Below are 16,334 nucleotides of genomic sequence, written 5' to 3' on the forward strand. Positions count from 1 at the left end.
ATTTGCGATAATGATTATTTATGAGATAATCAAGCTTGGAATTTTAGAAATTAAAGATTCATAAGGATGGCAGTGTACGTTAGAAGTAAAATATTTAGCTGGCTGGAGATGGGAAAAAAATTCATACGCCTGAGAGTGACATGTTTTCTGAAATTTTGAACTGCTCCAAATATTATGAAAAAACGTAAAAATAAATATTTTTCAAAATGTTTCGCAATTTTTCGTCACATTTTCCTTTAAACTCATTGCTCAGCTTTAATTTGAGTACAAATTTGTTTAGCAAGCTTTTGTCTAAATTTTGGCAAAATTATGTGCAAAATTTGATACGTTATGTATGAAAAAGTTAACAATGGATTTTTTTTTCTCATGAATAGATTTAAAAGTCGATAGTGATTTTTATAGATACATAATGAAAGTAACATGACGGCCTAGATCACAATCGTCGCATTTCAAAGGTATTCAAGTATTGCTAGGTTTGCACTGTTTTTCAAAAAAATTGCAAATTTTGATACAAATGTGATTAACACATAATTAATTTAGTATTTATTTCTTTGGTGTGCAGACAAATTTCACAATTAAGAAATTAATATTTGGTTTACAACTTATTTTACAATTTTCCTCGAAGAAAAAGAAAACATTTAAATTTCTGAAATTCTTTGTAACCTAATGTGTTGTATGTGTGGTTTGGCATTTTAAATAAATTATTCGACACCACGTCAATATTTGTAAACTTTGTAAGGTTATTAAGAAACTCGTGGTCTGTTCCATAATCTGCTTAGGTATCTGCTACTTTAATTAATTAATTAACTCGTAATTTTGCCAGCTAAATTTGCACAGTTTACAAAGTTTTTCATGAAAACCTGAGTCATAATTAAGTTAAGTAATTAATTAATAAATAAATAATAAAAAACACGTAAAAAAACTAGACACGAAATAAATATTGCAAAAACTATATTTTTAACTTGTTAATTAATCAACTAATTTATAAATTACTAATTAATTTCTATGTACAGCATTACACTGATTTACCGAAATTTGTATATTCTTCAGTTTGCATTTTGGTTTAATTTGACGGGAAGATTTTCTGACAGTCGATGAATAAATAAGTAATAAATAATCTCGTTAAATAATTGTAGCTAGTTAGTTAATCAACAATTATACTTTTCTCATTCCTAACTTGCGCCATAGTTAAAGTATAACATGGGCGCAAGTTGGTAAATGGTAAAGCATGATAAATACACCTTTAATTAAATCTCTAATTCATGATTACTTGTAAAAAAAAACTTATGGTAAATTATGTTACGAATACAATTAATACTTGGAGATCTCTCGTCATGATAAATACCCCTCTAACATTAAAGCAACATGGATAAGCTGTTATCATCGATAAGTAATTTGTCATCCATCATTATAAAGTTAATTGCACTGTCCTGCTTTTGGAGTAGATTTTGTTGAGAAGAACCGGTCATTGTGAAGGCTTGATTTTGAAAATTTGCTGAAAATTGTCATAATTTTGTCCATGATTAAGTGTAACGATTATTTTTGTAAACTTGGTAAACGTTACGAGGAGGAGAATTTGTAAATTTGAAGACGAAGAATCGGAAGGAAATATACATAGCGTCAGACAGGCACGGATAGATTGTAGTTTACATGTACATATGTACTTCATCTTGATAAGATAAGATAAAGTGGACAGTTATCATGTCAAGGTCAAGGGCATAATATGGTAACGTTGATAAGTATCCAGGTAAAAAATAATGGCATGGCACAATAGTTAACAATTACAATTAACAGGGGAGGAAATATTACTGATTTTGTGGTCATACTAAATAAATACCTTATAAATTACAGAATTAAGATAAGTGCGGTACGGACACGGGGAGGAGAATATGACGACACAAATTTCACTCGGGTATTTGTAAACTGGGAAAAATTATTTTACAAGAGCTTCGCAAGTTTTTGGGTGGATTTGTAACTTGCAAATGTTTTGCAAATTTGCAAACATTGAACTGATAACTAATTAGAATACTTAACTGTCTCCACGTACGTTACAAGTTTTTTTGTCTAACTTAATTTGAACTACGATTTAACAATACAAGTTTTCTTTACATGTTTTTATCCTCTTAATTAACAATTAAAATTTGTCATCTGAATTAATCAATTTTGAACATTTAGTTAAATTTTTAAATTATGTGTGTGAATTTTTCAAACTTTACAAGTAATAATTCTAATTAATGAATTTTTTGAACATTAAATTGCTCTCTTCTCTGGAATAATTATTTATACAATATTGCTGAATACACAAGTAATTAAGTAATTGGATCACTTTGCCAATTTGCTGATTTTCACACTAGATTTACAAATTTGAAACACATATGTATTAATTTAATACGCACCATGCTTAATTAATTAATTAGTGTAGTAATTAGTATTTAAATCTGCTGCACAATTTCTACCGGTAAATATTTGTACACTGAATTAAGACATGTATTTAGTTAATTACTATTTAGTAAAATGAGAGTCTGAAATGGCGAAATCTCGTTAACAATAATTTATCTATGTTGGGAAATACTGCACTGGATTTTTGGTTGGATTGTCAAACAAGTGGGGGCGGATGGGGGGATGAAAGAAGGTATTCGTCTCGTATTACGAAACGTCATCGATCTGATGCGTCGTTTGGAGATGTTTCTTATAATTGTGCATCACGGTAAAGCTGCTCTTGCAAAAGCGACATTTAAAGGCTGCAATTTAAAAAAGAAACGAGAATTAGATGGAGTTTTGATATAAATTATGGCAAATTGAGGCAAATCACTCGGATTTTTATAAATTGTTGGAGTAAATTTTGTAAAATTGTGTATTTTATAACAATTTAGAGGCGTGCTCTTTAAGGATAGATTTCCAACCAGATTTTGATTTCGAAATCTTTGTAAACTTGTGGAAACAGCGATAAATATTTGAAATCTTTGTAAACTTATGCAAATTTAAGAAAATTTCGCAAAGTTTATAAATATACGAGTAATTTTCCCAATGTAATAATTAATAACTAATAATTTACGTTTTTCTCCTGTGTGAATTCTGAGATGTGTCTTCATTGATGAACTTTGAGAGAATCCACGGTCACAGACGGGACACTATTTAATTAAAAATTAATTGATAAATTTTAAAATAAAATTATAAATTGTAAGGAAAATTTATTTAATTAACCTTGTATGGTTTTTCGCCCGTGTGTATCCTCAAGTGCACGGTCAACTCTTGCCTCTTTTTAAACCTTTTGCCACAATAGGCGCAAGCGAACGGTTTGACATTTGAGGGGTCGTTGTTGTTCGAGGCGGAATCCTGACCTGTGAACAAAAGAAAAAGAATAATAAATATGTTAGTAAAAGAAATGTAATTTAGAGACTGAATCAGATCCAGAGTTTTTTCAGTGATACATTTTTACAAAATATCCGTAGAAAAAAACAATCTAAAACCAATTATAAAAATTTAATAAATCCTTAAATTTCATATTCGACATTCAAGATATACAATACTTATTTTCACAGAAATGTCAAATTTTAAAACTCTGTGGTCCACAGAACTCGATTTATCTCAATTTCCTTATTTTGTACTACATACCTGACGGAGATCCTTGTTCTGATCCCGAATTATTCGCCGTGTTCATTCCAGACATGATGAGATTTGGGGGTTGAGAATGTTTTACGAGATGCGCTTTCAAGTGCCACTCTGAAGTGAACATTTTCGCGCAGGGGATGCATTTATAGCGTGGATTTCGCCGCATGCCACTTCCCCCACCACTTCCCCCACTGCCCAACCTGTTGTAATGCGGGTTGGTGAGAAGGTTCGAAGACGTGGAGGGGGGAGAGGACCCCAAATCGTGAGAGTGGTGCTGATTGTGATGGTGGTGGAGTCGATGGTGTGGAATTTCGCCACAGTCAGAGTCCGCGTTGGAGTCTTCAGACGAGGGGACGGACATGAGGGCGGAAGACCCTGCAAATTTATGCAAAAAAATGTAAAATCAATCCTAATTTGTGTACTATTTATTTCTTACCATTTTGAACTTCTTGTCCCAAAATGAATTCCGGGACGTGAGGAAAGACGACAAATTCTTCGACATTGAAATCTGATTGGTTATGATAGTTGTTGTCGTTATCATCGGTGTGCGATGTTCTTTCGTCGTTCACATCTGTACGCAAAAATTTAAGTTAGAAGAGAATAAACAATGTATAAAATTCTGATAAATCGTGAGTGGTTGAGAAAAGATACGAATAAAAAAGGCAAAATGGATTACCTCTTTTGTACAAAAATCTGGAATGAGACTGTCTATTTTCTGTGTTTCATAAAAAATGTGCAATTTAAGGGAGACTATTTAATAAACCAGTGAAAAATTTGAGGACAGATAACACGGACAAGACAATTAGAGGTGAAAATTAGGGATAAGCGAGGTGCAGGAAGCGATATTTTAAGGACAAACGAACCGTCGAAGCATAATTTTTTGACATAATTTTGCACCAATGGTGCAGAATGCTAATAAAGAAAGAACAATGCGAAGCAATAGTGTGCACAAATTAGCAGACACAGACCAAGAAGAAGTCTAACATTGGGACAAAAAGAACAATGAAAACTTGTAAACTCGTGAAAAACCACGTTATATTTTACACCCACCCCTCGGCGCCATCAATCCCATCGGACTTGACATCCCTAACGAAACAGATGTCGAATTTCCAACCCTGTTGTGATGACCTCCTCCGTGTTGGACGTGATTACTCCCGTGACCCTTACTGTCCCCTCCGTGACCATTATGTAGATGTTGCTGTTGACCCTCCGTGACCGTGATGTTCGCCCCGACGGAAGGAGGGGGACGATCATCATCATCATTATCGCCACCTCCGATCGACATTTCTTCACTCCCATCGCCATCTCCCAAGTGGACGATGTCGTGATGATGATTATTATTATTCGATTTGGACGACGACACCACCGAGGCTTCAGCGGACATCGCTTGCGCCAAAAAGTTGGCGTGACCTCCTGCTGTGAGGGATAGTTTGAGACCAAAATCGACCACCAATTCGTCTAAAGATTTAATTTATTGAATGCGTAAAGAAAGTGGAAAAACTCTTCTAAAAGCTCATTTTTATAGGAAAATGTTTACCAAATTTTTCCGAGAGGAACGATTCCAACACGAAGACTCGTCCCGTGAGTCGCCAGACGGTATCTTTCAACACGGCCATTTCCTTTTCTAAAGTTTGTTGACGAAGTTCCATCGCCAGGAGGGTGCTTTCTTCGGGATCTTCGATAGACGTCATGATGATGAATTAATTAATAAGGATGATAATAAATAGTAGCAACAATTAACAATTGTAAACAATTCACTAGGAAGTGTCCTTAACTCTGTTCTTTTTTTTAGAAATTTAGCGAAATTCTACAAAAAACCTCCTCTTCTTCTCGACAAGGAACAAGAGGCAGAAGAAGAACAAGGTTTGATCCATATTTTGGTTTTCTCGGGCGGTTGTAAAAGTTAAAAATTTTACGAAAATCACTCCGTCACTTTTAATTTATTTGCATTAATTAGCAATTAAAAATTTCATCTATTATTTCACACTTTAAATTGGAACGCATTTAATTATGCAGAAGACAGACACGATAAATCAATACCATTCATAAATACCCCTGGCTGTCAAATCAAATAACCAAATTCTAACTTTAACTTAATCGACAAAACCAAAACACCAATTAATTACTAATTAATGTAATGTCTCGATTAACTTTTTCCCGTCCCTCACTCACTCACTCACCAGTCGAGAAGTGCATATTTATTTTGCAAAAAAAACACACAGACTTATTTTAGACAGATCGAGCGAGTAAACGAGCGATATAAAGGAGGGGACGATACGTTAATTACGTCCGGAAAAAAGTGCGTATTTATTTATTCCCCTTATCGCACCACCCTTTCCTTTCTTATCGAACCAATGATAACCTCACTATAAAAAACAGACACCAATTTCCCCTCGTAATTACAGTTCAGCCCCCTTGAGTGAGTGAATCTCCTATAGGAAGAGGTAAGGAAAGGGTTGCTTGGTTTCTGGTGGTGGTGGTAATGCTGTGCTGTTGGTAAATAATAAATTAAATATGAGATGAGATTTTGTGGGGGGATGTGCGTAAAGGGGGTGACATAGTTTCGGTCATATTTTGACCTTTTTTCCCAAAATTTTGACCAATTTTGACCAATTTTCCCCCCTTAAAGGACCCCCATCCTTACCGTTGAGCCCCCTCTCCTAGGTGGATGTTGAATTTGAAGAGAGATTCACTTTTTTTTGTGTTGCTTCGTTCTTCTCGTAAGTAAGTAAATAAAACATTCATTTTTTAACGGGGAGATTTCTACATGGTTTTCGTTATGAATATATGAATGTGCTCGTACTTACATATGCGTATGCAGAGTTATAGATGTGTGAAAATGTATGGTATGTATGGTACATGGCGCAAGTTGAAGTTGGTATAATATCCCCACAGGGCAAAATATGCATATAGAATTGAATATGTATATGAGAAGAAATCCCTAGAAAAACGGGTGGGAGAGAGCTGGCTTCGAGTCTCGGAGGATGGATGCAATATATTCAATTCGTGGTGTATTATATATGCACCTTGTTGTAAAACTAGAATGTAAATCTGGTCGGGTAAGGAGAGGGATGTAGATATTATTATTGGAATGGAATGTGCGATGCGATGCTGCTATATATTCATGTAGAGGAGAGGGGAAATGTATACGTGTAAGTGGAATATGGTTTGTTTGGGTTCATCATTTGCATAGAATGGGTCGGGCGTGGCTTACGGGATATATATGTGTGTAATTAGTTGGCTAGTAGTATGTTTGAAATCTAGCTAGGATTTATTTATTATGCAGGTTTATGTATGTTTGGTTTGAATGCGTGAAATTAGGTATGAAGGAATGGTGTATTTGTGTACTTTTGACTTGGGGTGTGTAGAAGTGGGGAGATTTTTAATGTATTTTTTATGCATTTTTGATGCATTTTTTATGCGTGGAATTATTTTATATACAAACATTCCCTTTAAGGAAAGGGATGCTTTTCTAAAATTTGCACAATGTGTAAAATGCAGATCAATGCGCATTTTAATCAAATTTACGTGATTGTAATTTTGATTTGTCATAGTTTGTAATATACCTAACCAGCATGTTAAAAAATACTTTGCAAATTTAAAAAAAGCATAAACTTTGAACCATTACAAATTCCACGTTTCACGTAAAGATGGTCTGCATAGGTTGGAAATATGATTTAAAACCTTATTTATTAAATTACTTGAAAAACTTATTTTTTTTAATACGTACAAAGATTTCGAGACTAGATAATTATTTCAACTCCGACTTGACGCAGTTACATTTCATCTGTATTTTGAAAACTCTATGAAATTTACAAATTATAAAATTCAAATTTTATGTGAAGGCAGTAAAGTATACTGAGGATGAGTATGTAAACATGATTTTTTATATGTACATTTTCACAAATTTTGTATTTTTTTGGAAGAACTATAACGATTACGAGGAGACCACAAGTATTAGTTTGTCACTTAAATTGTTCCCTGATCAATTACCCCAGGTTTAGACTTCACGTTAGCATCACGTTCTCCTCCCAATCCGATTTTTTGATTTGTCGAAATTTTTAATTGTCTTAGTGATGTTTTTGATTAGCCAATCAAAAAATCGGATTGGGAGGAGAACGTGATGCTAACGTGAAGTCTAAACCCGGCGTTTAATTCTAATATTTAGTTAACGTCAAGATTTTATAGGTTTCCTAGTAGATTCTAACACTTCGTTTTCCCCTGTGACAAATTTGGTGGCGTGGCGTCGGCTTGGTTTTCGAGTGACAATATAAGTTAACACGTGTACTCCTCTCGGACGTCGTTATCATTCCCTTCATGCGTGCAGGACATGAATCCGAGCCCCTTCTTCCGAGGAGAATAGTTCAACATTAAAGAACAAATCCCGACGGTGCAGCTCAACGCCACGGCGATGTACGTGGTCAGCATATAAATCCGAGCGAAACGACCCTACGATTTAACCCAGTTTTGATACGGATTTAAATAATTTGCATATTTTTGCATATTGCACTCACGGGCGCATCGAATCGTTCCCTCTCGTCCAAAACGGGCATCGGTGAGAAGAGGATGATACGACGCTGAGTCAGCTTCATTACCGCGTCACTGCGACACTGCAGAATCTGAAAGGTAGATAAGACGACGATAAGATAAGCGTCAAATGACCGGTAACTCGATAATTTTTGGGATAAATTGTACCGTCATCATGACGTGCATGACAAGGTCGAAGACGATCCAGCCCACGACAATCATGAAGACGGCCTCCTTCGTCAGATTAGGCCCGAAGAAATGTAGGACCGCAAAATCTTGATAGGCCGCGGGTGAGCCGGGAATCGCATTCGACGTCAGCATGCAAGCCACTACGTATTTAGAGGTCACAAAACGTTACAAACTGGTGACCTGTGACCTGACCTTCGTTTTCCCATTGACTTACGACCCATCCAATAAAAGAGAAACCCCATGACGCCATGCAGAATAATTATGACTCCCCGAAACTGTCTGTTCAGCGGTCGAATTCCACCCAGGAGGAAGAGAAGACCCGAAATTACGACAGAAATCCAACCCATGATGCGATGCGCGGTGGCTGCGTGGCTCAAACTGACCCCGAAAATCGCCTTGCTCCCAATTTGTCGCGTCAATCCGACAATGAAGAGAAGTACGGTGATGAAGGAGAGGGAAAGGTGGACCTGTAAATTATTTATTTATTTACGGTAAAAGACGAGTAAATTTAACCTGGGACTCAATGACTTATCGGAAATATTGTAAAAATCCACACATTTTTATTCATTAATTTCTCGGGTCTGGGAATTTATTTAAAAATTCAGGACGACAAATTTGTAAAGCAGGTCGTTGCTAATTTTTTAAAATGTACACTCCAGATTTGGCCAGTTTTTGAAGGAGGAAACCTCACGAAGCCTTCAGAAAAATTGGAACTCATCGAAAATGGCTGAAAAAACTCCATCAATCAACTAGTTATTTTTGTGTGATTTTAACGTTAGAATTTAAATATTTTAAAATATCGAATACTTAAATGATTCTATAAGATCGGAAAAAAATGATGCAGTTTTAAATATCTGAAAAAATCTTGAATTTTGAAAAGAAAAATGCAATAGAAAATGCAACGAAACATTTAATAATGAAATGCTTTATGACGAAATTCCTTGCAGTTATTTTTTTTACTATTTTTGACCTTGACATTTGACCTTTGTAGGGGGATAGTCAATGACTATTAGTCATTGATCACAACAAAGGACTCGATGACCAATGCCCAAAATCCTCAAAATCAGCACAGTTTTGTGATAATTTCTCGGATCTAGGAAATTATTTTTAAATTCTGGACAGTACCCTCCAGATTTTGACACTCTTTGAAGGAGGAGATCTCAAGTTTTAGAAACCTTCAGAAAAATTGGAACTTGTCAAACCTGGCTAAAAAAGCTCACCACCATTCCATCAATCAACTCAATCACTACAAAATTTGTCGTCCAGAATTTTAAAATACGTTCCCACAGCGGAGAAACAACTAAAACTTTGTAGATTTTGATGACAAGTCATCGAGTCCTAAATTTTTTTAAACTTGTCACTCACAAAGTACCAGACGTGATGAAGGAAGATCCGATTATTCATGAAGGTCTCTTTGAAGTACCGCGTCATGAAGAAGCTCACCGGCGTCACGAACATGACAAGGATCGTCATAAAAATCCCGTGAATCAGTCTCGAGTCCTGTCGTCACAATTTGCATAAAAAAATTAGCACACATACACCGGAAGTCCACCTTTAAGAGACTCACAAAAATGAAAAGCGTGAACGGATCTTCTGCCGCCAACATTCCCCTTTTGTACGCATTCGACTTCTTGAAAAGAGCATTGTTGCGAGTTTCAAGTTCTTTTAGTTTTATGTCGTCAATCGCTGTCAAGATTAATTAAGGAATAAATAATTAATTACGGCAACAGGATGAATTATGTGAGGGTTTGAGTTTTTTTTTGGAAAACGGGGCGAAGAAAATACCGGAAAATTCCCACACCCCACAAAAAAAGGACCCTAATTTTTGTTTTTTAAGTAGCTTCAGCTACTTTATAGGAAGACTTGTCCGTCTGTCTGTCCGCAGGATAACGGGAGAACGCATCGAGATAATCGAGATCGTTTTGCGGCATCATACATATATGTATGATGCCCTAGGGTCGTATACGACCCTAGGGGGAGGATCCTATAAACTTTTGGGGTCAATCGGACATTCCCCCACGAGAGGTCAGGATTGTGGTCACATATTTTTTGGGGGAATTACTATTAGATTATTCGGTTTATTAGATTATTTTCTCGGTTTTCTTCGCCTCCCGCTTTCCCGACAAACGCGTTTCCACGTTTCCAGCACATATCGGACCCATAAAATTAAATGGTCTCACATCCGGGGGCAAACGTTGTTAGGATTGTGAATGGTCTCGGGGGAAGGAGGGGGCACGAGAAGTTACGCATTTTCTCCATCACGTCGCAAATGAACGTGTTCCTATTGCTGTTTTCTTGCAGTCTTTTAGCGAACGTGATCCGGGAGTCGTGTTTCCTCTGGTGTTCCACCGTTTTGACGATCCTTCCCAAGGCAGGATCTGCAAATTAATTTATTGCGGTTAAAACCTCGCCAAATAAGGATATTTTCAGTGTTTCGTTCTTTTGCGGGTTTGCTATGCTACATTTCTGGCACTGCAACGCAAGAAATAAGTTAGCGGGACAGATTTTCTACGCGCCAAAAAAAATCACGTGCCCACTTGATTAACATTTTGGAGGCAGGCTAAAATTAAAATCAAATCTAGCCCGTTGACTTCGTAAATCCATAATAGTTTCCTACGCCGTGCATTTCTTGCAGGTCGAAATAGGTGCAGGAAACCACTTTCGTGCCGTTATTTCTTGCACGTCGGGACTCGCACCCGAAAAAAGACTGCAAAATGTGACCCTCACTTACCCAAGTTTACGTAGCCGTACTGAGCCATGAAAGCGTCACATTTCGGCGGACCATAATGCGTGCGCCCAATGCCATCCGTATTCCAGAGGGAATCCCTGCACCGCCCATTGATCGGGAGGATTTCGTCGCGGAACCAAGTCGCTATCGGAAACGTGGCGCCGATCTGATCGTCCATAAATCCGATTGGCGGGTGTCTCCGTTCCGCGAGCTTGCTCGTGTCCAGCACGACATCGTTCAGGCCCAAGTGCTCGGCATCCACGCCGGTACAGGTCGCATCGTAGTAGTAATGCGCATACGCTTCGAAGAACAGGGAACCCGGTGTCTTTCCGTAGAGGATGCAACGCTCCCCCTTCACCCAAGCGGGCGCCCCAGGCAACCGGTCGCCCGCATGGGCGCGCCACGTCTCCCAATCGAATTCGTTGAGGACGCGTTGAACCGCGGAGTGAAAGTGGGCCTGCGAGAAAATTTTGAAAAATTTTGGCTTTGATTATGGCATATGGGTTTTAGATTTTTGAAATTTTGGTAAAACCAGTTTTCCATTGTGTATAAAAACCAAATTTTATGGAAGTGCTGGGCATCCAAAACCGGATTTTGAAAATTTTGAAAATACCCTGGTTTTCTATTAGATATTCCGATTTTGGCATACTTTCGTAAAAGCGTTTAACGATTTTTTTGACTTTTTGAAATTTTCGTAAAAGCCGATTTTAAACTGTTTTTAACCGGTTGTACACCAAATTTTAAGAAATTTGTAAATATGACCTGCTAAAATTTAAAATCGGGTTTACAATTTTCGATTTTTTCCGAAAATTTCCGATTTTATTACCTGCGGTTGGTAGTTGGCTTCTGCCGTGCGGGGGTACTCGTAATAGTCGTCCCACGCCTGCCAGGCCGACTTCATCCAGTCGTCCCTGCTGTAAGGAGGGTCTTGAAACGTCCAGGTCCGGCGACCCCCAAATTTCTTACGGATTTCGTCCTTCTCAATGGTGTAAGGTATGCCAGAGTCGTTGTACCAGGGTGGGTGCAGGCTGTAGAGTTCTTCCTTCGTGGGCACGTCGATGATGTATTTGATCGCGCCGCCGAAGGTGGAATCCGCCGTGGCGTTATGGTTAAGGACCAAATCTGCGCCGGAAGTGATGGAGGCGCGGTGCTTGGTTTTGGTCCCGGGCCAAGTGAAGTCGGTCGAGTTGTTCATGATCCATTCGCCTTGCAGGGGAGCGGAGCACTTGACATTTTTCACGCCACGTGGGACAGGGTCCGCGTTTTCGTAGTAGGTCGGTCCGTGCATGGCGTGCGAGGAGGTGAAGACAAACCGGGTGGAGACGGAGCGTTGGACGGCTGAGGGGGGAAGACATGAGAAAATTGAGGTCACAGGTAGGGATGTCGTTGACCAATTGACATGTCAGAAATGTCAGATTTAAAATTTGTGAAGAATATTACAAATTTGACAAGTTCAAATTGTCATAATGTCTAATTGTCCGTCATATTTGTCATAAATGTCTAATTTGACCGTTAAATTTGTCATAAAGGTTTGTCACATTGGAATTGTGACAAATTGGATGGTCAAATTGACAAATATGACATAGATGACAAATTTACGACATACTATCCCCGTACTTAGGCTTTGCACCTCATTTGCATAAATCTCAATAGCCCATTTTCGGCGATACGAGCTTTCCATGTTGAATAAACTCTATGGCTCTCGCGAATGCGTTAAAATATGCAAATGAGGTGCAAGGGCTGAGTGCGAGGATAGTATGTATATCGCCTTGACACGGATAAGCTCCATCCTTAGTCAGAGGGCAAAGGTCAAATGTGTCAAAAACTTACTATAAACTATGTGAGAAGATCTTGGATAGTCCGGGTAAACTGGATAGTTCCATTTGTCGGGTCGGAGAACGATCCCGTTAGCGCTGGAATTACATACATATTGCGTTCAATATTTCCCTGAGATGATAAGTGCTTATCGAATTTTTTATATAACTTACACAAAGTCTAGATCATAGTATCGATTACAGAAGGAGTTATCCAATTTGAAATTGAGATGAATTTCGGTCAAATCTTCCGAATTCAGGTGGGTTTGACCGTACTTCGTTTTGGTTCCGTTTCTTGTCCTCGTATAGTAGAAATTATTTCCGTACTGGGGAAAAGGTCAATATATTTAAGGATAAATCCCGACCGGAAGTGGAAATGGACTCACCGTAGCCTCCGCGTACTGCACTGCTGCACACGGCATGAACTGTTGGGTCACGTATTCTGGATTATACCCTTCTTCCGCACAGCTTGGAAAATCCTGGACAAACTGACCAATCCCACCGACCCAAGCGCGTCTCACGTATTCTTTCCCTATGTATACAAAAGGCGTTAGGACATGGTTTTGACGAATTCATACTTTAATTGCGGGATGGTTTTTAGTCGTAGAGATTTCTAACTTGTTTTATCTGAAAGCCCATGTCTCAAACTATAGGTAAGCATATCTGGCTTCCGATTTTGTGTACTCTGCGAAATGAGGCAAGGTCAAATTTGGAGAGGTGTCCTTTTTTAGTTTTCCAAACCAGTGTTCTTATAAAATGGCGTTGAACTAAATATTTTTTTCTTAGGTCCTGATGCAAAAATCGTCTTTGCGACTATTTTTAAGGGACTTAGCATGCTTTTCACTATATAAAACCACGTTTGCCTTATGCGTATCTTTTAAGTCCGTTTTGCAGTCTAATTTCATACTTGTCTTAATGGAATGCTCTCTTTCACGCAACTCTTCCACTTTTAAGGCCCCCACATTTTACGACTTTGATGCTAAAAATCCCTAACGTGGTTTTTATCCAAGGTACATATAGTATATTGCACTTGAAGTACTTTTGACAAAATTTTGATAAGTGGTTATACCCCACGGACTGAGTTTTCATCAGACCTTATAAAATTTTTGGAAAAGTTCCCGTCGTTTTCGATGTCGAACTTCAGAAATAATTTAACTAACCAAAACGCAATAATTTTATTATTTTGTCACTTGTACCTTGTAGATAAAATAGTTCTGCAGTAGGGGACACAAAAAGATTAGTAAAATTTATTTTCTAAAAAATTTGACCATTAATTTTCCAAATAAGTTCACGAGTTTTTTAGGATTCCGCGACAGCTGATTAGCTAGGGTCGTTCTCCAAAACTGTTTACACAAAATCTTCACTGTTTAATTTAATATTATTTGGGACACTTAGAGCTTTGCCCTCAATCTTCATTTGACCGAGTGGGTCCGCGTTCAAGGTCAGCAGGTCAATTTTCCTGTGCACGGTCCAATTTATCAATTTTCATGAAAAAGTATCAGCGACGATGGAGGCCCAACATTATGTAATTCATGTAGATTCTTTTATTATTACATGCAATGATTATCTAGGGTTGTAATATTAACAATCATTCACCTCTGACCTCTTAGGTTATCATGCTATATGAGTAATTCAGTTTGGAAAGTGTTTTTTTGGCTCCTTCCAACTCTGGGGGCACTGGAGGGGGCATTTATAAAGCTATCGGCCTAAAATTTTAAATATATCTTTTTGAGAGTATTATCTTACAACTGACCAAAAATCAGTTCAAAATTCAACTCCCCGCCAGAGATATTCACCCGCGAATTCGTCAAAACCATGTCCTAACGCCTTTTGTATACGCAAATTGATTGTTACATATTTATCATATGGTTTATTTCGATTAGTGCTCCGCATGAATCTAAGAGCGAAGTCGGATTCACTTTCCGGAGCCGGAGCCGAATCAGAAAATGCCGAATTCAGACCTAGAGTCGAGGCGGGTTAACCGTCAAAAACAGGGAGTCAGAGTCGGATTCGAATCTCGGAGTCGAATTGGGCTCGGATTCATGCATAAGACTCTTATAGACAAAGCCGGAATCGGATTCACTCGAATTCGGACGACTCGACCGGAGTCGAATCCAAAAATACCCGGGATTGGCGAGTCCTCAAAAACATGATATCGAAGTGGACTTATGTTTCAGATTCAGAAGGTTTCGTGTGAAGCACGAATTTCTACAATTTAAAGGAATACTTTTATCCGGGTGACGTGGTTTCCCTCGCATGAGCGTTCTCCCCCGCGCTGTCACCATTAACTTGTCAACGACGACACTTCTCCGAATTTTCTCGATGTGGGAGGCTTCTGGTGTAACGGTGTTTTTGGCCTCCTCGGGGCGGACGTTGTGATCGATTTGGAGCGTAATTTTAAGGTGAAACCAGCCTGTGGAAGAAATTCGGGCTGAATTTGTAAATTGGTTAAGGAAAAATTATCTACCTTTGAGGAATCTTCCCCTGCTTTGAATCCCGGTCACATTCACGTGAAAAATGAACCCTGTTTCCGGGTTACGTTTAGCCAGTTCGTAGAGTTGGCCTCTTATCCGGCCGGCAGTGGTCCATCTTGGAAACCAATGCCAAGAAGTGGGTTCCTGCAACCAGAACATGGCGTGGGGCGTGCGATAACCAGCATCCTTCGATACCTTAAGTGGCATGATGGGCTGCTGATCTGGAAAGCAAGGAAAATAGTAAATTTTGTATTGCTCACTGTAAAATTAGGATTTTGTGTTATAAATTTTAGTGCAAAAAAACTACATCCAGCAAAATATTTTTGTCAAGAAATACAGTATTTTTGAGTCCCCGTTCTTGCCAGGGTTTGGACTTTCAGGGCTATTTTGCAGCGACAAAAAGACGAAAATCTACGTGGAGAAAACAACGATAGAAGCAAGATGCAAGTTTTGTGAAGAAATTAACTTTTTACAGCTGTCAAAATGCATTGTTTTCGTGATTTTTTGTAAAATTCAGTATTTTGACAGCGATTAAAACTTAATTTCTTTACACAGTCCATATTTTCGAATGAGTGAGGAATGTTCTCGATGCAGATTTTCATCTTTTTTTAGTTGGTAGGAATTCAAAGCCTGGGAAGAAGGGAGTTAGAAAAATAGCAGTGGCCACGGAAGCGTGGAGACAATGTCCCCACGGTTATTCGATGTCCCCATCGTCTGCCCATATTATATAAACCCCACCTTCCCCCCATCCTGCAACGTTAATTCCCCCAGATGTCACCGCACAGCTTGCGCGGCCACTGAAAAATAATGTATTGAGGCAACCAACTTACTTGTATCCTGAGTATCCTTAAGGCGCGGATTGGGAACGTTGGAGCAAAAGTAGTGGGGGTTAAAATTCCCCCTAAAATCATTCCGGAAAAAGTCCCACGGTTCTAACAGCTCGTTGCCATTATTAACCCCCGCAACCACGCCGATAGTGTCGGTGGGGAG

General features: G+C 38.4%; 3 protein-coding genes across 6 annotated transcripts; all 3 read right to left on the bottom strand.

Moving 5' to 3' along the window:
* Positions 1 to 625: 625 nt before the first annotated feature.
* On the bottom strand, positions 626 to 6,590 carry LOC110848810 (zinc finger and SCAN domain-containing protein 2). 4 transcript variants are annotated; one of them, XM_035851075.1, is made up of 10 exons: positions 6,420 to 6,590; positions 6,257 to 6,326; positions 5,150 to 6,102; positions 4,663 to 5,025; positions 4,289 to 4,327; positions 4,049 to 4,183; positions 3,616 to 3,987; positions 3,205 to 3,341; positions 3,056 to 3,131; positions 626 to 2,741 (listed from the first exon to the last, which is right to left on the bottom strand). In XM_035851075.1, exons 3-10 carry the CDS (start codon positions 5,301 to 5,303, stop codon positions 2,647 to 2,649), a joined length of 1,371 nt encoding a protein of 456 aa, XP_035706968.1. In that variant the 5' UTR covers positions 5,304 to 6,102; positions 6,257 to 6,326; positions 6,420 to 6,590; the 3' UTR covers positions 626 to 2,646. The 4 variants fall into 4 exon arrangements, with proteins under 4 accessions (XP_035706968.1, XP_021951824.1, XP_035706966.1 ...); XM_022096132.2 differs by having other exon boundaries at positions 4,663 to 5,028; XM_035851073.1 differs by having other exon boundaries at positions 4,663 to 5,070; positions 6,420 to 6,589.
* Positions 6,591 to 7,321: 731 nt separating this feature from the next.
* On the bottom strand, positions 7,322 to 12,378 carry LOC118435356. The gene is made up of 9 exons (XM_035851338.1): positions 11,883 to 12,378; positions 11,060 to 11,513; positions 10,509 to 10,706; positions 9,896 to 10,014; positions 9,694 to 9,828; positions 8,543 to 8,795; positions 8,308 to 8,468; positions 8,127 to 8,231; positions 7,322 to 8,061 (listed from the first exon to the last, which is right to left on the bottom strand). The coding sequence occupies exons 1-9, from the start codon at positions 12,342 to 12,344 to the stop codon at positions 7,888 to 7,890; spliced, it is 2,061 nt and encodes a 686-aa protein (XP_035707231.1). The 5' UTR covers positions 12,345 to 12,378; the 3' UTR covers positions 7,322 to 7,887.
* A 473-nt stretch (positions 12,379 to 12,851) lies between these two features.
* Positions 12,852 to 13,358, bottom strand: LOC118435266. The gene is made up of 3 exons (XM_035850993.1): positions 13,257 to 13,358; positions 13,045 to 13,196; positions 12,852 to 12,969 (listed from the first exon to the last, which is right to left on the bottom strand). The coding sequence occupies exons 1-3, from the start codon at positions 13,290 to 13,292 to the stop codon at positions 12,852 to 12,854; spliced, it is 306 nt and encodes a 101-aa protein (XP_035706886.1). The 5' UTR covers positions 13,293 to 13,358.
* Positions 13,359 to 16,334: the final 2,976 nt, after the last annotated feature.

This window comes from Folsomia candida, unplaced genomic scaffold (genome assembly GCF_002217175.1).
Source record: "Folsomia candida strain VU population unplaced genomic scaffold, ASM221717v1 Fcan01_Sc004, whole genome shotgun sequence".
Classification (NCBI taxonomy): Eukaryota; Metazoa; Arthropoda; class Collembola; order Entomobryomorpha; family Isotomidae; genus Folsomia; species Folsomia candida.